Source organism: Aphelocoma coerulescens (assembly GCF_041296385.1).
Source record: "Aphelocoma coerulescens isolate FSJ_1873_10779 chromosome Z unlocalized genomic scaffold, UR_Acoe_1.0 ChrZ, whole genome shotgun sequence".
NCBI lineage: Eukaryota > Metazoa > Chordata > Aves > Passeriformes > Corvidae > Aphelocoma > Aphelocoma coerulescens.
Window position 1 is genome coordinate 43,833,244 of NW_027184085.1, and position 23,043 is coordinate 43,856,286.

General features: G+C 44.3%; 1 protein-coding gene across 3 annotated transcripts in view; it reads left to right on the forward strand.

The window, feature by feature from the left end:
* The first annotated feature begins 5,215 nt into the window (after positions 1 to 5,215).
* The window catches only part of PSD3 (pleckstrin and Sec7 domain containing 3), a 130,743-nt gene continuing 112,915 nt past the window's right edge, over positions 5,216 to 23,043 (forward strand). The window contains exon 1 of one of the 3 annotated variants that reach the window (XM_069002530.1): positions 5,216 to 5,287. In XM_069002530.1, coding sequence (XP_068858631.1) covers positions 5,246 to 5,287 — 42 coding nt within the window. In that variant the 5' untranslated portion in view covers positions 5,216 to 5,245. Of the gene's footprint in view, positions 5,288 to 19,521; positions 19,617 to 23,043 lie in introns of those variants that run through there. The other 2 variants (XM_069002531.1, XM_069002529.1) reach the window with 2 other exon arrangements.

A 23,043-nucleotide genomic window follows, 5' to 3' on the forward strand; every position in this document is an offset into this window, starting at 1 on the left:
GAATGACATGAAGTGTGATTACTGACGCAGTTGCTGCCAGTTTAAAATTGGTTTAACATGGAGGTTTTTTTTCACTTATGAACAAATCGTGTTTCAGCTGAAGGCAAGAAATGAGATGGCAAATTCCAAAATATTTAAACTTCTCCACTGCATATCTCATTGTTTTGTTGAAGTAATGCTCTTCATAACCATGTCATAGTGGAATATTCTTTCACATTTTAAAAATATTTTATTTTCATTGTTTGTACATTTTCTGTGTTTGCTTTCTCATCACTAAAGGTCACACAAGCCAGGATTTGAAGTGACTAGTTCTAAAAAAGCAGGTTTTGTTTTTGCTTACCTGAACAACCAAGAAGAAGCTTTGATTTTATATTTATTTTTGTGTAGTCAGGGAATGCCAAAGTGAACATGGTTTTCATAATTGAGCATAACTTTTCAAAACAGTGCAGAGTTAAAATGTACAAAACTGCTCTGGAACTCAGTGAAGGCCTGAAATGATTCCCTGAAACAAGTCAGCAAATGATTTTACACAGCAAGTAAATTGGAGAAAACTGTAGTCAAGGAAGTGACTAAGATAAAATTTGTTGAGAAGACTGTTCTTTCAGCCTTTTTTTTGCAGCCCCAAAATTCAGCAATTTTGCCTGGAATTTGGGTTTGCTATTCTTCCTGGTATTTTCTCATTCATATTCTTCTAGAAGTCCATGGATATCTCTGTATTTCTATGTGGATGTGGCAGAGACAGTGGTGAAGAGAAAGGATTGTAGCTCCAACTCTTGTCTGCCACTCAAAAGTCTGTCTACCAATACACAGAATGGTGAACGGGAGCTGTGCTTCATAGCTCACAGATGGCACTGAACATCTGGGAATGACAGTGTTGATCTTGTGGAAGAACTCATACTAAATAGGATTCGGGTTTTGATGGGAAGTTTTTTGTTTGGTACTGAATTGATGACTCATGTGCAATTTGTGTAACTGTGACTGGCAGAGCTGCCCAAGTACAAGAGGTTTATTAAAAAGTTTTCTTTCTATTGGAAGCCAAAGCTCCATGGAGGCAAAATGTAAGGTGGTGATTTGTGCACGTTGTACTCCCTGCATGAAACATTTTCATCCATTCTCATTTTCCCATGGAACAGGAAACACTTTTAATCTCATCTGTGTGTGTCTTTTGAATGTGGGCAAGGTCTGGGTAGGGGTTTTTTATTTGCTTTATACTCCATGTGAGATGGTGGTAATAGAAGAAAGGTAACAATCTGTGCCAAAAGGTTTAATGCTTTCAAAAGCAGCTTAAACTTCCTTTGTGATGTTTGCTTAAACACAGAGAAAGTAACTCAGAGTTTTGGAAAAGGAGAAAGCACAATACCTGTTCCTTAGCTAGGGGGATGTTTCCATTTGCAAATCACAGCTTCCAGTTTCCTATTGCATGAATGATAAAACAAGGATATTTCCTTCTATTTTTCTATTTCTCTATAAATCTTTCAGCCTTTCTTTCTCAGAAAGGCGGTTTTCAAAAGTACAGGAGGATATAACCCACCACGCATTTTCTTTCAGTGGCAGTAGGGTTTCCTTTACATTGTGCTGTGCTGCTTGTAGGCTTGAGAAAGGTGTGCAACAGGCTTGTTTAGTGTGTTAGACATAGGCTTTCTGCTATTAGGTTTTCACAAATCTCTCATACTGAGTGTTTCCCTTCCTCTCTCTCAATCTGCTGCTGTGTGAGCAAGCAACAAGTGGTTTCCTGCTATGCACACAAGGCAACATTCCTGAATGTAATGCAGCCTCTTGGTATGTTCCCAGTAGGCCAGAACATGTAAATATCCTCTAGTTTCCATTCTCTCAGCTGTTCCATACAAAAATCTGGATAACAACTTAGCAAACTTGGTACTTTCTTCCCTGTTTTTTCTAGCCAGTATGCATTCCTCACCTCATTAAAACAATCTGTATTGTGTATAAATATTTATTGTGTAGAACTGATTAGAATGCCTAAAAGAATCAATGTCATCTTTGTGTTTAACAGGGGTGAGATCGCATTAGTGTCCTTTGTACCTAGGGCCTGGGGACATGGTTGAACCAGAGTCATATGCAGGTGCCCTAGTGAATGAGCACAGAGAAAATTGGTTCCATGTTTTTGTTTTGCTGGGGAAGGCAGCAGGAGAACAACACAGCACTTTATCTCTGTGAGAAGCAGGGTCTGTGTTGTTCCCTCTGGATTTATCCACTCCACACCCAAATATGTGCTGAGGTTTGACACATCCCCTGACCACACCAGAATGGAGCCCATCAGCTGTCTTGGCCTGGCTGAGAGACTGTCTTCCAGAACTGCACGGTTGGAAGAAAAAGGGCAAGCAGGCGCTTACGGCTATGTGGAAGGGAATTCATACTGCTTGTGGTTTTTTAAACACTTAAGTCTGATGTTTGTCATCATGACACTTTGTGTCAATGCTTATATGAAATCTCAGAGGAGATAAATTCTTCTGTATCAAAATGCTCTCTGCTCATCTTTCAAGTCAAGTAGCTGTAGCACAAACCTAGTAGCAGGGCCCCTATGTCCATTTGAATTAAGCTCAAAAGAAAACATTCATATATGTTCCCGGTTCTTTTTTTAGAAGGTCTGTTTCTTACACACTTCATTAATGGATTTTTCCTTTCTTTTTATTTCCTGGGAAATCTGTAAAAGTTTAATGATTCCAGAAGAAGGACATATTAAAGACAACATACACACTGAAATCTTCCATTTGTTTTTGTACACATAATTTTATTCAAAACTTCTGAATTATATATATTAAAAAAGCTCTTCCCTGTCAACAGGCCAAAAATATTACAATATTTTAAAACTATTAATTGTTTATGCCTATTACTTGACCACCCTAATTGCAGTCGTTCGTCTCAGAATATCTACTTGGGCTTTGCAGATTATATTTTTAAAAGTTGAGAGTGAAATATTCCTTTTAGTAAATCCATTTTTAGTTAATTGGGAAAAAAATGAATGCTCTGTTTGCATGTCTTCACAGATGGGGTGACATAAGGTAGCTTCTGACGCTGTAGATATTTAAAGCACAATGCAGCTGAGAACTGGAAGGTCTTTACTACAAAGAGCACTAAAAGGATTCAACATGAGATGGAGGCTTACACAAGGAATACCTAGCTGGTTTGACTTTTTACTTCACAGGTACTAACTAGCTCAATTAACATTTTCCCTAATAAAATTGAGGCCTTAAAGGATGCTGATAAATCACCCAGATCCTCTTTCCTTAGTTAAAACTCTCTACAGGCTTATTTGCTTCTCCTTTTTGTGTATGACAGGCTCTCTTCTGGAAGTGGAGAGTGAGATTTTTCTCTAGGATTTAGTCAAGTTGCCCTTGTATTCTTCTTGTCTTGTATGCAGCACCGATTTACACACTGAGACAAGGTATTTCTGTTTCTTTATTCTAGTTTGTGCAAAGTATGAGCTAGGTGGTAACCCACAAAAGGCTGGCTCCCCAGTCATCAAAATTTTACACCATGTATACATTTTAGCAAACAAAGAAATCACAGTTCATTGGCTACAAGTTACACCGTTCCCTTATTAATTAGCATTATACCTTCTACTGGTTAAATTATTATCTCATTTGTCATAATAATTAGTCCACATGTGCAGATTTTCTCTTCTTTTGAGTTGGTGGGTTTCTTTAGTTGGTAGGCTGTGAGTCAGTGATCCCAGTCTCCCTCTGCCAGAATTAAGTTTTACCCAGCTGGAGCTGGGCTCAGCACAGTTGCTCTGTTTGCTTTACTAGTTTCTTCCTTATCTTAGGAGTTCTGCCAAAAGTCCTTGTGGCACATAAATTCTGCTTTGTTTTTGTCCACTATCAGTACATCCTTCTCCCCAAGCTTTGTCAACCTCCCACTATCTCTGAGATCACTGAAGCATGTCAAGCCTTAAACCTTAACAAGGCAGTTATACCAACAAGTAGTTTGTCTTTCCTACACCTGGACATCATTCTGAAACCATATTTTCTTGAAGAGAAGTGAGTGTAAGATGGGAGATAAATATTGCTTTATATCAGGCTCTAACATCTCTTGTATGAAAGCAGGTAAAGCCAGGTAGCAGAGATCATTATTTTAAGGCATTCCTTGGGCCTGTGTTTTCTGTCTTCTACACAGAGGCCTGGCCATATCTAACCTGGGGAAATCCTGCGTGGTTTCAGCTGAGGAACAATATTGTGCCCCCTAACCTCCTAATCTTTCTGAGGCCTTATGTGATAGAGGAGACAAGCAAAAATACCCATTGCACCAGAATTTTATAAAGGAAGAGAGAGTCCAGTGTAAGGCAGCTGACTGGAGAAAGCCCTTTCTTAACTTGCAGTGTCATGCCAGGCCCAGCCCATAGGTGGAGAAAAGACACAGTCCTCTGCAGGCATAACAAGTGTGTGCGGGCGTGTGAGTGACCCTTGCACTGTCCCAAGCCTAAGGACAGCACTGCTGATGTACTGCGGGGACTCATCCACCTGGGTGGAGATCCACCAATGCTGCCACACAGTAAGCATCTAATTTCTAGGTATTTTGTTCTTTGTCTCTTTATCTGTGACCCACTGTAATGCCAGTAATAATACTTACGACACTGACCCATGCAGCCCGCAGCGAAAGTCCCAACACCTGTGTTAATGAAAGGAACTCCCTGATGGCTGTAGTTGGCCTCCTTAGGGTTAGAGGCAACAAGCCGTGTTACTCTTTTGTTGTGAGCAAGCTCCTCTGCCCTAATTCAGCTCCTGAGTTTGGGCTGAAGTCCTAGAAGATTTTTCAAAAATGAAAAGCCAAAAATAACAAGTGAGATTTCTAAGCAAGGCTTAATAACTGCAGAAGCTCACCTCTTCTAATTATTGATACATTGCTTAAGTAAATACACCTATCTTGTAGAAAGACAGCCTTGTCCCACTTGCCTGGAAAAGTTAATCCTTCTTCCACTCTCTGTAAATAACCTTTTTCAAGGCTTCCTTTGCCTGAAGTTGCATTGAAATGAGCACTGATAATGGGAGTCTCTTTCTGCCTTGGTTGCTCTTCCCTCAAGCCTTAAAAAACTTGCTTTTCTTGGTATTGCAAGATGAGAGGTTCCCTGTTACACAATGTCTCCTGCCAAAATTCAGGAGGCTGATCGTTAGGGTAATGAGCTCCAGGTTGGTGCCAATCACACAGGGCAAATTTGCAGCAGTACTTGTCAGCTACCTCAGCATCTATCCAGCATGGTGCCAGCCCTGTCCTTCTCATCTGGATCCTTATGCAATGGACAGAGCTGAAGGCTGAACTACTTCATCTGCCTGTGAGTGAGCTATAGTTAACACAGGTTAAACATGCTGAGCTGGGTATAGCTCAGTTAAATAAATCAATGGGCTAAGAGGACAGAGACTGGGAGCAGAACAGACAAGTTCTGCCACCATGCTCCTCAAAGCAATCCCTAGAGTGGTACTAGGCAGAGGAGCTGTGAGATTACACCTCAGCACTCCTGCTATCACACAGGAGTGGCTGTAGTGCAATAAGTGGACGTGCAATGTGAAGAATGTTTGCAAGTGGGCTTGGCTCACCTGGGCATTGTTAACTTACATCAGTGCCCACTCCCTTTCACAAAAAAATACAGACTTCTTTTTGCTTGCTTACATCCACCCATGTGGGACACATTCTTTCAATAAAGAGTTAAACCACATTGGTGTCCTTTAATATGCCCGCACTATTTCAGAAAATGCTCTGAAATGGTGCTCTCTGTGAATGCTTCTGCAGAGAGATCTCTCAGAATTTAATGTACTAAACCCAGAATAAATAAAATCCTTCTTGTTGTAAGTTAGGAAACGTGTATGAAGCTTTGATACACAGTCTCTCAGCTAGCACTACTACGGGAAGATGATTTTATGGGAGGTTCCAGTCTGGAGAAAAAGTCTCATCAGTAAGTGTTTTTAGTGATTCCATGTAGATCTCTCCTACAGTGAAAAAAAAAACCAACAGCCTACACTGGAAAGGATTCTGTTACTTGTAATCAACTGGTAGGAAGGAATACACCTACTATAGAGAGAATCCTCCTAGTAGGCTTGGATGACTTGACATTGGGAAACACACGGGTCACAGCAATGTTAGGCAAATTGGTTTAATCATTCACTTGGAGAGCTTCAAATATCAATAATTACCATGGGGGTTCCTGGTATTCTGAAGTCCTGAACTTCCCCATGTTTACTTGGAAGCTACTGATATCCCAACAGTTTGATGTAGTCCTCTGGAAGAACTTTGATTTTTAAAAACACCTGGAGTATTTTAGAAAAAAAAAATTAAAATAACTCCTAAGAGAGGACACCTGTCTACCTGGAAGACTGTCATAACAGTGAGCTCTTCCACCACAAGTTACAACATCTGCACAATCTCCAGCTTTATATTACTTTGGCCATCCTTTGCTAAGTAAAGCAAGTTGTTATTTCTAGACCTGTCTGTCAGGTGAAGGAGCTGTGAACTGGGATTCAATTTGCCCAGGGTCAGACAGACTGGCAGCAGCAGAACCTGAGTTTGAATCTGGGTATTTCTAGCTCCATGTCCCAAAAAATTTATAGTCTACAAGCCCGGAACATTTTTTTCACACTTGGTGACAGGTAGCTTCAGTAATCACTGTTCAGGTCTAATGAGAAGGTAGACTGTTGCATTTATGCTTTATCTGGCTGCTAGGCCTGTCTCCATATAAACAAGTTACACAGGCAGCAGGACTTACAAGGAATGCTGAACAAAAGCCAGGGTTGTTTTAATTTAGAGAAGAGGTAACTTGGGGGTCATACGATCCTTGTTCATGTAATTACAGGAGTGCTTCAGGAGAGAAAGGTATTATCTGTTCTCTCTGCTGGATAAGATAAATGCAGCTGGCTGAAATTACAGGAAGGGAAATTTAGATTAGATGTTTTCCACTTGTTAAGATAGTGACACATTTGAAAAGATTACATGGGAGAAAGAAGGATATCCAGGCCAAAAAATAATAGGGATGGTTAAAATGGTGTTCATGCATTCACACAGCTGGTATGGGCTAGATTAGCATCTTTATCCTATGAAATATGGAGTAGAGTAACACTCCATGAGATGTACAAGGCCCGTGCAGCATGCAAGGGCAATGGGAAAACAGTCTTAAGCTGCCCCTCAGTCTGCACCTAGCCCCCTACCTCTGCCCCCTATTCTGAGGCATTATTTGACATTTCGGGGGGAAAAATACCATTTTGTAAAACCTTGGTCACCACTTTGACCGAATGCTGAGTAATTTACACATGTATTACCATCCCTGCTAATCACCCTCAGATTCTGTAATGCTTACTGCCTTGTAGCCTTTTCTTTCCTGACTAAAGAAGGTTGTGACATTTTTCAACTACTTGACCTTCTAGGTTCTCCCCATACATCTTTTCTAAGATAATGTGAATGTCTGTGAGAAAGTAACTTGTATTTATACCTAAGGATTTTTACAGTGGTTTGATAACAGGCAACTACTGCCATGAGCAGGAGTCCTTTTTCACTGAGCCTTCTACATCTTGAGTGACTACCAAATCAATCAAAGATGCCTTAAGATTAAACATTGCAATGCAGCTCTGCTCCCTATATGCCATGCAGAATTTCTTGTTGGGATCGATGCACACTTGGGGAAGGATGAACAAGGGTGAATGCCGTGCCATAACTCGGCTCTGCTGATCTTTTCATTATTCCTTCCCTGTCTGTGATGTTGGGGCAGCAACTCAGGTGTTCACCAAAGAGCTGCCCTTTGGTAACCAGGAGCTCTTCCCTCTGCCAGCAAAGAGAATGAAGTTAGAGCGGGCAGGATTTGAAAGGGACAAATTGTGTTGTTAGTGTTGAATCACCAAACTATGGCCTTGTTTGCCTGCTGGCAGGGCACAAGTATCACAGGGAACTTCTGCCAGTGGTAACAATGAGTACAACATTTTGTGAAATCTCTCTTCCTGCAGATTCACTCTTTTGGGCATATATCATGCACTACTATTAGAATTTCCCATCTCCCATTTGTGTCCTGGTAGATACCTTTGGCAGGGAAAAAAAGTGCCCGATGAGTGAATCACTGGCCAATGCTGAGTGCTGCCCAAAGAGATGTACTTCTCCCTATATTTGCCTTGGAACAAGCATAAATGAAGCGCTGATTTCCATTAAATTAATTTTCCCTGAGACATAAGGATGATTCCAGTACCTAAAGGGAGTTTTTGACTATTTATTTGTCTTGTCTTAGAGAAGATCTCGGGGGTTTGAGATCCATTAGTTGTAGGCAGAGTTGTGTGGTGTGAATACTGTAATCTGCCAGATCTTCTATGGGCTCTGATCTGTAGGAAAACCCATGATTTTGATGGCTGTTGAGACGGATTGTGTCCCTCTGTTCACTTCCACTACCTTCCTCTGCTAGATCTCCAGCCACACACTTTTAGCCGGATTAAAATGCTGGAGTTTTGTAAAGTATTCCTTGGATCCCAGAGATCTGGCTTTATTAATTTCAAACATGGCTTCCTAAAGAGTATAAAAGACCTTTGACAATTTCTTTTTGCCAGGTTACCTCAGTGCACATAGCATAATGAGTCTTTCCATGTATTTGAATATTTCATATCCAGAAGAGACCCTTGGTGAGGTATTTGCAAATCCTCAGGCTGCATCAAGTGCAGCTGTATGGCTTGAGGTCCATAGCCTCAATACAAACATTACCTTTGTGATATACATGTTCCATTCAAAAAATGCATTCCCTGCAGGAAATGCAGGGAGAATGCAGGAAATGCAAAAAGGATTCCTGTCATGCCACCAGATGATTTGGTAGTTGTGTGTCATCAAAAGCCTGCAGTATTTGTTTTCTTTAGAGATCAAAGCCATCATTTAAGCAAGTTACTTTAGCAATAATCACATTCCCATAATGGGAAGTAGAAGGATTTTCCATTGTACTCTGCTTTTGCTAACATCCAGTGCAAATCTGTTTGCCTTTCACAGGTGTGTCTAAAGAACTGCCGGATGAGTTCTTTGGAAAAGCTGAACCTTTATATTTTACCTACAGAAACCAGTGATTTTCTCTTGGTATCAAGAGAGCCACTAACACATTTACAAATACTGACTTGCAAAGAGACACAACAATCTCCCATCCAATTGAGAAAATCCTTTCAAACTCAAATCCAAGGTGTGAGTCAGGTTTATTAATCTGAGCTCACTGATTGAAAGATTTTCCCCATTCCAGCAGGGGGATGGAGGGACAAACCTGAGTGCCTCAGGAATACCATTCTCTTCTTTTTCCATCCAGTTCCAACAAGCCCAGGCAACCTGGGGAAATTCAGGCCTTCCTTGATGTCTCATTCCACACAGCTCACTCCTGAGGCAGCTGGGCTGGCTGGCTATTTTGTGGCCACTTCGAATGTAGTAGATGCATTCAAATACAGTTCTTGACCAGCTAAAAAGATGAATGTGAATCTGCCATCTTTGGGTCCTGGATTTATAAAGTAGTGGTGTGTCTGTCTAATTTCATGTATGTGACTACCTGCAGTGGGACTGAACCGTATGTTTAGTAGAGACTGAGAGGCGGCCAAGAGACATTTGGTTTATTGCCATGCAAAGAGCAGCCTTTTCATATTGAGTGTAACACTCACTTGCATCTGTGATTTGATCAGGTCATTTAACTTCTCTACCTTGGTTGTTTCATCTGAGAAGTCAGATTGCTAGAGCTTGCATTTTTGACAAGTGGTGTAGGAGGATTAATTCATGAGTGTGCACCCTGGACTTCAGACAAGTCTACCAGTATGAAAAACTATAATTAGGAATTGCTTGTCCTGCCCTTGAAAACACTAGCACACAGCCTTATCCTGAGCACAGATGACTGTTTGCCACTAGTACTTAAGGCAGTGAAGGCTGAATGTGCTCAGTAGGATCAGAATCAGACTAAAAATTTACTTTTAAGACAGCCATTGAAAATCTGAAGTTTGGGAAGAACCAAGAGAGACTCCAAAGGCTGAGGCAGGCAGTGATAGCTTTGCATCATTTCCAGCAGGCTTTGAACGAAGCTTGTATCTCCCACAACTGTCTCAGTTACCACTTCATCACCATACATACTTCTTCATCTTCTGCTTCTCTCAGAAAACAGGAATCCAGAAAGTTCTTCAAGCCAGGAGAGAATATTTCTGACATCAAGGAAAGGGAAGAAAACAGCATGTTGCTTCTGCACCAGCTATCAAAAATATAGCATTCTAATTAAAATATATATAAATGGAAAAGAATTGTGAAGGATTGGACCACATACTTGTGGAATTGAGCAGGTTTTTTTCCTTGGGCTGATTTTTGAGTTGGATTTGAACTTGAGATAATTAGGGAGTTGTAAAGCTGGCTTGATGGAATTCTAAGAAATCAATATGGCAGTGGATTAAAAAAATCACGTTTTTGGAAACAAAACAAATAAGGATTTTTGGATTTGAGGAGGTCAGGAGCAGCACATCTGTTCCATCTGTAGGCGCTGGATCCACATAGTGATGGTGAGTGAAAAATGACAGGCAAGGCCCACCAACACCCTCGGTTGTTCAGGTAAAACCTGCTCTGGAGGAAATTGATTCTCCGTGCTAGAACATTGCATTGTTCATTTCATGACTTCAGCATTCCTGGTGAGAATTTTCTGGAAATAAGGGGAAAGAAGAGAGAGCTGGCTATCTCTTTTCAGATAAAAGCTACTCTGGCTTTTAGAACAGGCATCTAGGGTGCAGAGGAAGGTGTATGCAAATGGTGAAAACTAATGCTGAGGGCTGTAGCACAGGAACAGGTGAGAGCTGCTTTACCCAGTTGCTGATGGAAGAGTAAGGCTGAGGCAAAGAGTAGGGGGAGCAAAGGTGGTAACAGCAATTAATTTGAGGGGAAAAAAGCAGAAAAAAAAATTCGAATGCAAGATTATGCTACTTGGCTAGAGCATTCTGTCTGCAAAGGGTGAGCCTGGTTAAATGTGGCATTTGGCACAACTGCCAAATGGTAGGAAGGAATGAGAGTGGGGCAGGTAGGAACTTCCTACATCTTTCCTGCTGCTTCAAGTAATACGAAATGTCAAGTTTGTGCCCCCATCTCATTGATGAAATATTGGCTCCAGGCCATGGGCAGGGTGGTGATTAACAATTAGCTGGGAAAATAACAATATTAATAAGATAAATGATTGCTAAGGAGATAGGGAGCGTGAGTGTTGGGATGTATGGCAGTGAGGCTGGGACTCTTTGCCAATAGGGCAGCAGTGCCACAGAGCAGAGAGCAGGGAGACTGAGAGCTCCAGTGCAGGGAATATGGGTTTGAGTGCTGTAGGAAGCCAGGGCTGTGAGGAGCAAGAGATAGAGTTCGGTTGTGAGGAAGTTAGGTGGTATGGGAGACAGTGGACACTTAGAAGATGCATGCTGACATTGATTTCTGGGGAGGGAAGAGAGAGAGGTGAAAAGTTTGAAAGGAGGTCTGGTGTCTGACTTTGGAAAAGAGCAAGAAATTGTAGATTTACATGAGAAGAGAGGACAAGAGTCTTCCCCTGGTAGCCAGTTTTCTGGCTTCAGTGTGCGATGCCAGGCATATGCTCCCTGCCTCTTGATGCAAAGCTATGCCTCCCTTCTTGCTCTCTCCTCCCAGGCACCTTGGGGCTGTTGCTCTCTTGAGGCTTTCCATCCCTTCATGTGACACTTCCAGCCTGATATTAGCCCGGTAGGCTGTGCAGCAGCCTTGTGTGGCAAGCTGCCCCAAGAAACTAGCCACAGAAGAAGAAAACACCGTATTCCCCATGCTTGGTGATACAGCCCACTGCATAGCAGACCATGGCTGTTACCATGGTGCTGCACCAGAAGAGTGGCTGTCTCTGGTGTCACACTCTGGCTGGACACACTACACTTCTGTCTTGTGTCTTTTTCAGTTCTGGCTCCTGTTCTCTGCTGTGGGAAGGAATGGTGTTTTCCTCTGTTTAGAAAATCTGCTGAGAGACCTGCCAGCTGAGACCTACCAGTTCTGACCAAAGGCAGTAATGATCTGTTCACACTGGCTAGGCTCACTCTGTCCCAGTGAAATGCGCTTGTCCCCATTTAACTTTCCACCTGTTGTTTGTGACTGATGGGTGCTCACTGCCTGGGCAGAGCTGGGGAGGGTTGTGGATGTGCCCATCCATTTCCAGCTCTCTGCTGTTGACACCCATTGCAAATTTGTTTAAGCAGAGGAAGCAATCTTGTTAGTACTCTTCTTCAGAGCAATGTTGTTTCTGTTTTTGACTGCAGCATTTCAGCCAGAGGCGGCTGTATGAACATGCCAGAGTTACAGGCCATAATTATCTCATTTTGGGGAGGAGAGTGGGGTGATGTGCCTGATGTTTGCCCGGCTCTGAAGCCTGCTTGTTGCATGTCAGTGCAACCCCCAACTGTAGCTGCAACAGTCCTTCTCTGACTCGGGTTTTCCAGGTGCTGATAGTCCTACAAAAAGCTGCTATCTACCTTACAGAAAAAAGGCCATTGAATAAATGTTCTTTTTCCCTCGTGTCTCACTGGCTTTGTATCTGATGTGCAGTCTCAGTCCTCTGAACCATCTGTAGTAGGATAAAGAAGACCCTCATGAAAAAGGCAAAACTGTAGAGGAGACTCAACAGGAGTATGTGAGGGTCTAAGGAAGCCAAAACCACAAAGCCACCATATCTTGGCTTGAAATGTATGCTTTCCTTGATCTTAGCATACCATACAGTTACAGTATTTGGCATCTCCTTTTGGAGGTCAAGACCAGAAAGATTTCTATGAGACCGGCTAAGGTTTCTGTAGAAAGAATAATGCTCTGTAGAATCACATATATTGTTCAGGAGGGTAAAAGACCACCTGGAGCATTTCTCTTCTGCTCAAATACACTATCTCCTCACCTTGTGTTTGAGTGCACTTTTGAACATCACTGCTGATATTTATGCAAAACATTCTTTTCTCTTGTGGCTGATAGTCTAGATGGACTACTTTGCTAATGAATCCACCTGGTTATCAAATGCGGGCACAAAGTAGGGACGGTAGAAGGAATCAGTGAGTCTAGGGCAGATGGGGCCCTGAGTGGAAGACTCCTAAGAGTAGCCATGCTTAGGAACAGGTTTTTCACTTATTTTGAGATGGCCTTTGATAATCTGATTCAACAGATGAGCATATGGTTGGGTGCTTCAACCTGAGAAAGAAAGGTCTCTCTTTCCTTACACTATTCCCTTGCTTTTCTGCCAGGCACTGTATCCACTGGGAAGGATCTGAGGAGATGTGCATCCCAGACTGACTTGTGGAGCTGATGATTCTGGTGTGATGCATGCTCTATAGTACAAGGCGGTTAAGCTAGGGCAGAGTTAATCTTCTCAGTAGCTGTTAGAGAGCTGTTTTTTTGATTCAGAGTGAGAATGGTGTTGGTAACACACGGGTGTTTTGGTTTTTGCTAAGTCATGTTTATCCCAAGTCAAATACTATTTTTCCCTTGTCTCATGCTCTGCCAGGGAGGCGGTGTGCAAAGGAAACTGGGAGGGAGCATGGCCAGGACAGGTGACCCGAACTGGCCAAAGGGATGTTCCACACCACCGAACGTCATGCCCGGTATATGAACTGGAGGGAGTTACCTGGAAGGGCGGAGGATCTGGTTTCAGGAAGGGGAGATCTGGCTCAGTCAGTGGGTGGTGAGCAATTGCACTGTGCATGGCTTGCTTTTTTTTTTTTAATTATCATTGTTATTATTTACCATTATTATTTTATTTTACTTTATTTTCACTATTAAACTGTTCTTATCTCAACATACAAGTTTTACTTTGGTTCTCCTTCCCATTCCACTGGGGTGAGGGAGGAGAGGGGAGGAGGTTGAATGAGCAGCTGCATGGTGCTTAATTTCCATCTGGGCTTAAACTGTGACACAGTGAAAGAACCCTTCCCTCATATTGTCCCAAGGCCAAATCTATTCTTGCCATATGGATGACATTGTAAATACACCAAAACATGATTTTGTTCTTTACCCTTTATGCAGCAAATTGGGGGAAGGGAAAGATTTGATCCCTAGAAACCTCCATGTAATGATCTAATGTGGCACAGATCCAGACAGAGAAACAACACTGAGCTCCTGGGAACTGGCTGAAATTTCCTTTTCCCTGCCTCCACTGCTGGCATTCCCCTTGCTGGAATATCCTGAACTCCTAGACCTGGCCTCCTGCTTGCCTGTCATGAGCAGGATGGAGGGCTTTCCCCCATCCAGAGAGAAGGCTAGGTTGTACCCTTAGTGCTGGGAAGCAGCAGGAGCAGCAGCAGGACTTGGTAGCCCAGGAACAGCTGACTATTTCTCTGTCACTTTTGGAGATGCTTGGGAAGAACATGGCCAACATCAGTCTGGCTGGGACCCTTCTTCATGGTCTTCACTCTGGCAAACTTTTAGTAGGGTCCCTAGGTTACACCATGATTGCTGCATTGGGCTGCCACTTTTGGAGGGAGTTGGCAACAAAGAGATTTAATGACCTGTCTCTACTGTGGGCTCATCAGTTCCACAGGAACATGCAGGAGCTGTGGTTGGTTGTTGGGGAGGGGATAGCAGCCTGCTCAGAAGGTTGCACCCACTACAGATAGGCTGATTTCAGGATCCTGCAGCCCTTTCTAAAGAGAAGGCCAAAGAGACAGTATTGCGAGACATGGGGAAGAGCACGGGTTAAGATTAAGAGAGGAGGTGACAGCAGAGACCATGAGGTAACCAAGAACCTTCCAAAGCAGGGATATTCAGCAGGATTTTCTGTGTTCTTCTGTGTTTGACCTGGGCTAATAAGGAGATTTCTAAAGACTCAACAGGGGAGGTGCTGTGAAGTCCCTGGTTTTGGAAATAAATATAAAATTGGAGATCCCCATACTCTGATGGATGGAATAACAAATGTTTGCAATTTCCCATCAAATGGTCTAATTCTGGCCAGTTACAGGGCTCCCCAGACAGGGAATGTTGGTCATTTCCTTCCCTCCCAGTGAACATGTCAGATGGAGGAGGGAGTGTAGTGATACCTCAGGATTTTTTCCTGGGCATAGCAAGACTCTAGAGAGTTGTCCATGAGGGAAGGAGCAGGACAAGAGTTAGTTAACCCATAAGAGGGAAGTTTCCCAGAGCTCTGGGTATAAGGCCAAACAAACTTGAAAATCTGTGAGGAAAAAGCCAAGTGAAGAATGGTGATACTGGCATGGCTTGCAGCATGCACCTTCTCACAGTGAAGCTGGCTAACTAGCCAGTGTGCTCATTGGCCAATTCCAGGCTGTGGCTGTCACCCTGAGACTCACTATAGGATTTATACCTGACTGTTTTTAAGAAGTAATAGGAAGGTTATTACCGTCTGTATACATGCCCAGTTTTTATTAGTCTGAGCCTCACCTCCAAGTTTGTTGTTCCCCTTGTGCTGTTGCAGCTTCTTTTCCACCCTTAATTCAGAAAAAAATGGTTGTGATGGTGACTATGTTTTTCTGAGTAAAACAAGAAAAAAAAATGTTTTCCCAGCTGTGTCCAGAAAACCCAGACACACACAGGAAAATCCAATAAATGATTAACTCAGTCTTTCCATCTGTAGATAGTGGTGTTTCTGGTTAGGTTTTTTAAATTATATTATTATTTTTTTATATTGCTAGCCTTCTTCTCCCTCAAGACAAAAGACAGTCTCTTTGAATTGAAATGCAATGTCCTGAGAAAATTTCTGAGTACCTGAATGATTGCTTACTTGTGGTTTTCTGCCTTTTGAATAAGGAAAGATTATTTGGAAGTGAGTTTCTGTTACTACTTCCCTGTGAGAGGAGCATAATGAGCAAGACAAGAACTTTATGGGCAAAAAATTACAGAATTTATGCATTGGTTACTCTTTGCAGAACACTGATTTTGATACACTCCTTTTTTGTTTTTCCTTCTTATTTTTTTTCATTATGTGGTGGGGTAGTGAGGTAGGGTATTTTCAGCTGTCAATTTTTAAACCAGACAATTAAGTTGTCTTAGAAAGTGGTGGGAAGAGATTGGTGCCATCTGGCTGGAGCAGGCACTGACACAGCAATTCTCAATCCATGCATCCAACTATGTGCTGCCCTGTTGATGAGAGAAAACACCCTATGAGTCTATGTTGTGACCAGAAGCAGGTTTGACCCATCTGTTAGTCAGAAAAACAGGTTTGGTTTGCTGCCCTGTTCCCACTCTGGTGGTCAAGTGTGGGATTGCTTGACAAGCATACCTTGGCAGTCCTTGACGTTGCCTGTCTTACCCATTTTCCTGTTTATTGATCTCCTGTTTTCTACTCAAGGCTCTTTGCAAACAAGTAGTCCACCACAACTACTTTTTTGCCCTGGGTACCAATTTTGCTACCAGGCATACCCAAACTTGGTATTTTCAATACTGTTACCTGGCCAATCTCAGTTTAGCATTACTAGAACACTGTTGGCCTTGCAAGCTCTGCTCCCCAAAATACCCCCAGCAACTGCCTTTGCAGTTTGGCCACTTCTCACACAAATCCCCCTTATCCAAGCTGAGTGAGATCCAGCTGTCCCTCGTGGTGCTTTCACACTTCTATCTGCCGCAGCCACCAGCTTCTGAGACTGTCTCCCATTTCCGATGCCCTGCTCAACCTCAGCCCAGCACCCATGCACAGGCACGTCACCTGCCCAGTGTTGGCTCCCTGCTCCCTATCACTGCCCATGGCTGGGGAATTCGGGGCAGCTTAGCCACTGCACAGCTGGACTTGACTGTTTGCCATCTTCACACAGGCTGAATGCCTGTGTGGGTTTTTGGATTTTTTTAATTTCTATTTGGGCTGTGTAAAAACACATTCTGTATGCTCAAAACTAAATTCTTAAGTGATTAAGAGTGCTCTCTAACTGTGATATGTAGCTTATAACTATTGGCAAGCTGCCAGGTTTTGTGTCAGCTTTTGGTGACTTTTAGTTTTTTTTACCTGGAAACTTATATCAAGCCGTTGGACAAAAAATACAGATTTCCTTCACAAATGTACTAAACCCACCACATTTGCATGATTTCCCATTCACAGAAATGTTTTAGGATTTAATATGACCTTTTTGCAGAAAACAATGATCAGTGGTGTAGAAATGCCAGTTTGTGCCAGTGTCAGGACCCCATCACTTTCCTTGCAGTGAAGCTAACCAAGAGCTAGATGCCCATATAGCAGATCACCCTGCCCCAGACTGGCAAATACCCTCCTTTCCCAGTCTTTCAGCGCAGAGCATATTCCTGGCAGCCTAAATGTCTGGGTGACTCAGGCCAGATGCCTGGATGAGAGAGAAAGGTCAAATTTTTCTGAACACAAATAAGGGGGGGAAAGCTCCGAACTGGAGTACAGTGGCTGCACCCTCCACCTAGGTGCCCAGGGCAGGGGGACATGCCTTGCAAGGGACATCACCAGCCCCCCACTCCCACCGTGCTTTTGCTCCCAGCTGCCCCCTGGCCTGCAGTCGCATGACCTCAGCCTGTCAGGGAAGAGGCAGGCAGAGTGCATCAACTCCTTGGAGACCCAGGCGCTGGGTGGTTTCTTTTTCCGCTGCATTAGCCAGCTCAGATGTGGCACAGATGGGGAATCTTCAGCCTGTGCCCCCACACCGGCTCCCGGGGCCTCAAGGGTGCCTGACAGATGGGACAAAACCCTGGCGGGGCCAAAACATGTTTGGCATCACAGCTGTGGCTGGGGGAGAGGGGTGAAGCCCTTCAGCACATCATCCAGCCCTGCCTGGCAATCCGGCCACAGACGATGGGCACAGAAGAGCTGCATCACAGGGACCGCTTTGGGACCTGTGCCAGCTGTTTCACAGGATGGAAAGACAGGTTTTCACCCACCTGTTCGCAGAGGACAGAAACAACTGGATTGGAGTGCTGCTGAGCAGGGCAGGGGGCAGATCTTGTGCTGCTCCTGGGATGGATAAAGACAGCCTGTGGTGCTGGGGAGTAGGAGAAAGGCTTTGGATGGGAAGAGGGGAAGTTGTAGGGAAAGAGCAGAATGTCTTCTGAAATACAGCGTACACCACTGAGGCACCCACATGACAGAGGTGGTGTAGCCTGCTGCTGGGTGCTGTGGGTGTAAAGCAGGAGCATTATTGCTTGGGTAAGTGTGAAGCTGGAAGTGGTGAGAAAGAGTAGGTTCAGGTTAGGAGAAGCAGTGTGGACTCTGCATGCCACAGCCCTGTTGGGAAGAGCATGAGGAGGTGCTGCTGAATGAGCACCCAGGCAAGTTGGAAGCGTCCAGAGATGGTGCTGCTACCCGTGTCTTATTGCCAAACAGGGAAAGCTTCAGGCCAGGGTGCTTCACACATTATGCCTGGACTTACTTTTATCCTGCCAGAAAGGGATTTGTTTTTTGCCATGGGGCTGTAAAAAGGCTGAGATCGCCCACGGCTGGCAGGGAGCGTGGCTCTGGCACTGAGCTGTGAGGCCACCGGGGAATAAGGCAGGGCTACACTGTCTCCTCAGCCACAGAGGTGCTGCTCTGTCTGGGTGTGGTACACTTATGTCAGAGACTTCATGGGACGCACTTCTACCGCCAGCACTGTCCAAAGCCTTTCAGAAGAGCACAGCATTAGAAAACAACCTTTCCTACCTAACACACAGCTGGTTTTACCCATGCTCAGGATGAAGTAAACATACAGTGTGTTCAGTGACTCCTGGTCCTCAGAGATTGTTCCAGAAAGCCTATCCTCAATTTTGATGGGTTAAAACCAAAGAAGTTTTCAGCTGCTGCTGAACAAAACACAAACATACTGAACCTACAGAAACTGGCATCCTTTATGCAGTCTGCCAGCTACTTGTACAGTTAACTCCTCTAATGGGCTAATGAGATTTGGGGGGTATTTTCTAAAGCACAGCTTTTGACAGGGAAATCTCATTTCTATTTCAAAGAAGAATGCGCAGAGGTCCTAGTTAGAGAAATTCTAATGATGTGGCCGAGTGCTCTAAAACCTCACGACGCAAGAGAGCTTCCAGCGAACTATGAAAAAAACGAAAGTGGAAAACCAGTTCCGAGTGTTCAGATGGGGTTACTCCAAAGACATCTGCGCTCTTCTGCTTTTTGAAGTCGGACTGAGAGGGAAAGCCCCAGGGCTGGAAAAAGCTTCTGCTGTTTCTTTTTTTTTTTTTTTTTTTTTTTTTTTTTTTTTTTTTTTTTTTTCCCCAGCAACTGCGAGCCGCACTGAGGGGATTTAGGAGCAGAGTACGGCATGTCCCAGCCCCCGCGGGCTTTGGACGTGTTCCTGCCCAGCGCCACTGCTGCGGGCACGCGGTCTGCGTTGTGCTTTTCACTCTATTGCTTTGCTAATCCTGAAACAATTCCTTTTTTTTTTTTTTTTTTTAATCATTTCGAGGAGCACGTGGTGCACTCTGCTCCCCTCCCCTCCCCTTCATCGCGCCCACCCCCGCCCCCATCGCCCCTGCCCTCCCCTCCCAGGCCGCCGCCCCGCCCCGCCGGGCCCGGCCCGGCCCCGCCGCCCGGCCCGCGCCGCTCCGCGCCCACCGCGCTGGGGCCGCCGCGCTGCCCGGCTCCGCTGCGGGCCGGGGGGCACCACGGCCCGGCCCGGCCCGGCACAGCCCGGCTCGGCTCGGCGCGGCCCGGCGGGAGGGCGGCTGCGATCCGCCGCGGCCGGCGATGGGAGATGGAGGGAGCCGGCGGTGCGGTAAGGGGCGGCGTGTGCCCGTGCGGGTGCGGGGATTGCGCTCAGCCGGGGGCACTTCTTCCCATTTACTTTTACATTTTTTCTTCTTCCTTTTTCCTTTTTTTCCTCTATTTTTTTTTTTCTTTTTATTTCCTTTTTCTTATCCTTTTTCTTTTCCTTCTTCCCTTATCCGTTTTCCTCTTCCCTTTTATTGTTTTTCTTTTTCTCTCTTAATTTATTTTTCCCTTTTTTTTTGTTTTTTTTTTGGATCCTTTTCACAGTGCCATAAGGGGGAAAAGCTCGGAGCCTACTTCTGTGCTCGTTACTGCTAGATCCCGAGAGACACCAGCTGCACTGGGACACGCACCTCAGGGCTGGGACCCCCAGCCTGCATATCGTGCAGTTGGTTTTGCTTGTGTCTCCAAGTAACTTGTGTGTGTAACACGTCAGCTCTGTTGCTGCACTGACAAACTCTCTTAATCTAGCCAAATTCTTGAATTAAACAAGACGTTGTCAGAAAAGTCAGCCTTTGGCTGAGTAGTAGCATTGCTCTTTCAGGGCAGGAGTGGGGTTGAGACGATTTCACCAAAAATGTAAAACTGTAGAATATTAAACTACACAAGCATGCTCCTGTGCAGTTGAGGTGCTGTCTTCATCCTTGCTCCTGGGAACTGGAGCTACATTTCTCAATGGGAACATAAACATGCAGTTGTAATGAGTCTGAACTTCGCACAAACCCACTGAAGTTGCTAGCTCCCATATAGATGAGTATTTCCATGCTATAAACAGCAATTACTTGGCTCCCACAGGGTCCAGCTAGTATATTGTCAGGCGAAGCCACACATATGTGTTATTGAAGTGATTAGGGTGTGTAATAGGCAACTACAAGTACTATTAGTTCTGTAGCTTCAGTCACACTTTTAATTCTGTCTGTGCATAGTGTCATTAACACAGAGAGAAAGTCAAATGCAGTATTTGTAATGAAACTGGAGGTTGCACACCCAGTGTTTGAAGCAATTGTAATAGACTGCTGAGAGTCATCCAAGCCTTTCTCATTTAGCTAGTTGAAAGAAACCTCTTTCTACTCCAAATGCTTTTTCATCAGTCATGTCCTTAGTTGATGTGTTTCAGCAGATGTTACCAGTTTAACGCTCACAGTGAATCTGTCCTAGCTCTGTTGATTTACCCAGACAGAGAGTTTTGGGGCATGCTTTTGGTGGGAGAGAGGTGAGGTTAACCGTTGTAGGAGACCCTGTGCAAATGCTCCGATTCAATTACAGCCTTGGTTCATTGGGGAGTGTAAGAACATCCTCTGTGGTAGTGGTGATGTTAAAAAAAAATTCCAAGAAACGTGCATGCTGGTGTTTTCAAAACTTGAAACAACAAAAAAAATCAGGACTTCTTAATCCACACAGAAAATTCTTGCACAACTGACCTGTGTGAAAGTGGTTCTGTTGTGCTATTCATGCTTAAGCGGACAGTTTGATTTACTGTTTACTATTTCCAGTTTTCAGTTTGATCTCTGTGCCATCAAAATGAGAAGGAAAAGAGCAGTGAGGATTCTAATGAACATGCTAGCGGGTTGTTTTTTTTTTTTCAGCAAATCTTTCTTTACTGTTGTCAAGTTGCATAGCTGAAAGACATGAATGTTTTTCAGAGTACTTCCCCTCTCTGCCTCCACACCAACATGGTCCTTTCTATTCTTGCCCATCACACCAGGGAAGTCTGGCAATTGATTTTTCAGCTTTGATATAAGATTAGGGGTTTGATTCCTGTGGGCTGAAGAAGCAGGCTCTCTGTGGGAGTGCCACAGAACATCTCTGGAGGCACTTGTCTCCATGGGTGTGTTCTAAGGCAAGTTCTGGAAGATTCAGCATTGAGGCAGCACAAGTTGTACTACACAAGGACACCAGTTCAAAGTAAGGGTGCTTTGGCCATGGCTGATAAACTGTCTTTGTGCGTGCACAATAGCTGATTGCTTGAAACAATTCCTGCTTCATGAAGAGACAGGCTGGCAGACCTGGGAGCTGGGAGTGATTTTTCTGAGGCATGTGTTTTTCCGAGGCATCTGTTTCTCTTTGGGGAAGCTTTGTTTGCTTGCAGGGGTCTTAAGAGAGAGCAAGAGGCAGGGGTACTGCTGGGTGCTGATTTAAAGATAATTTAGAAGTAGCACAATGTAGTGGCCTAGTGAAGGGAGCCCAAGAAAGGGAGGGAGGGGGTAGTGTCTGCAGAGTAAGATTAGGTGGATGGGTCCCCAGGGTACTGGGGACCCATCTGCCAAGATGCTGTGCTTCAGCTGAGGCTGGGCAAACCTGTGAACTGCTGCCAAAGCTCAAAGATTGGGGCAGTCAGTCACCATCCAGAGTATCCTGCTTCAGATCAGCTCTGCGTTGCAAGTGCTTAGGATCCCCAGGATGCAGCAGCTGTTAGAGTTGTTTGGTGTGAGTATTGCTGAGCTCACCCAGAAAAGGTGGAAGAAAAGTCCCTGGGCTCAGCAGGGACATGTGCCACCCCCCGTGCTTGAAGGGACATTTCCTTGCAAATGGTCCGTGATGGAGAGCTGGCTTCTGGTGGAGCAGGGATTTCATGATCTGCCCGTCCCACCCAGACCTGCTCTGTGACCTGGACCTGGGTAGTTCATTGCATCCTGGTGGATTGTAAAATTGTGTGTGGATCCCTCCCTCTGGAAGGTTGGCTGAGAAGGGGGATGTGTGATAGGGAGCTTCTCTGGACAGTCACCATACAGCAAAGTGGGTCTGCAGATGAATAAATTTAGGTCTTGTGCAGTTTGTGTCTTAAACTTTTGAATATCTTTCTAAATAGATTCATGCCCTCCAAACCCCATGATCACAGAGACTATTTCCAGTCCTTATTTTTCTGCTTGCAGTGATATGGAATCGGGAGGCGGGGGGATGTGTGTGTGTGTTAGAAATAATTTTCTTTTGTGAGATGAAAAAGCTGTTTGAGACCAGCTCAAAGTGTCTACCTGACACTTTCATTCGGGATGTAAGTGTTCCATTCCTCTCAGGAATGGCACTGTTTGAAGTATCCTTCTGCAGTATGTTTCCAGGTACTTCCTCTGAGTGCAGCTCCTTCTTGCTCTGTTTCTTGCTGTTTTGCCAGCTCCTGTTTGAGACCAAAGACTCCTGTGATGCTAATGCATCCAAACATTTATTCTCTACATTACAGAGATGAGCAAGGCAGGTTGTGGATGGTGCTTAAAAGCAGGGTGGGGTGAGAGCTAGCCCTCTGGGTGCAGGCTTGGTTGCTATGGGGTTGAATCAGGAGTCAAAGGAGCTCGGGTATTATCTAGCCCTTGAAGCTTGAATAGCTTCTGAATTGACTGTACTTCCTGGATGCTGTAAGTAAAAAAACCTGTTTGGGCACCGGATCAGGCTGTCCGTCAGGGATCAAGCTGTCCATCAGAGCGTGAGCACTGCATTTCCAC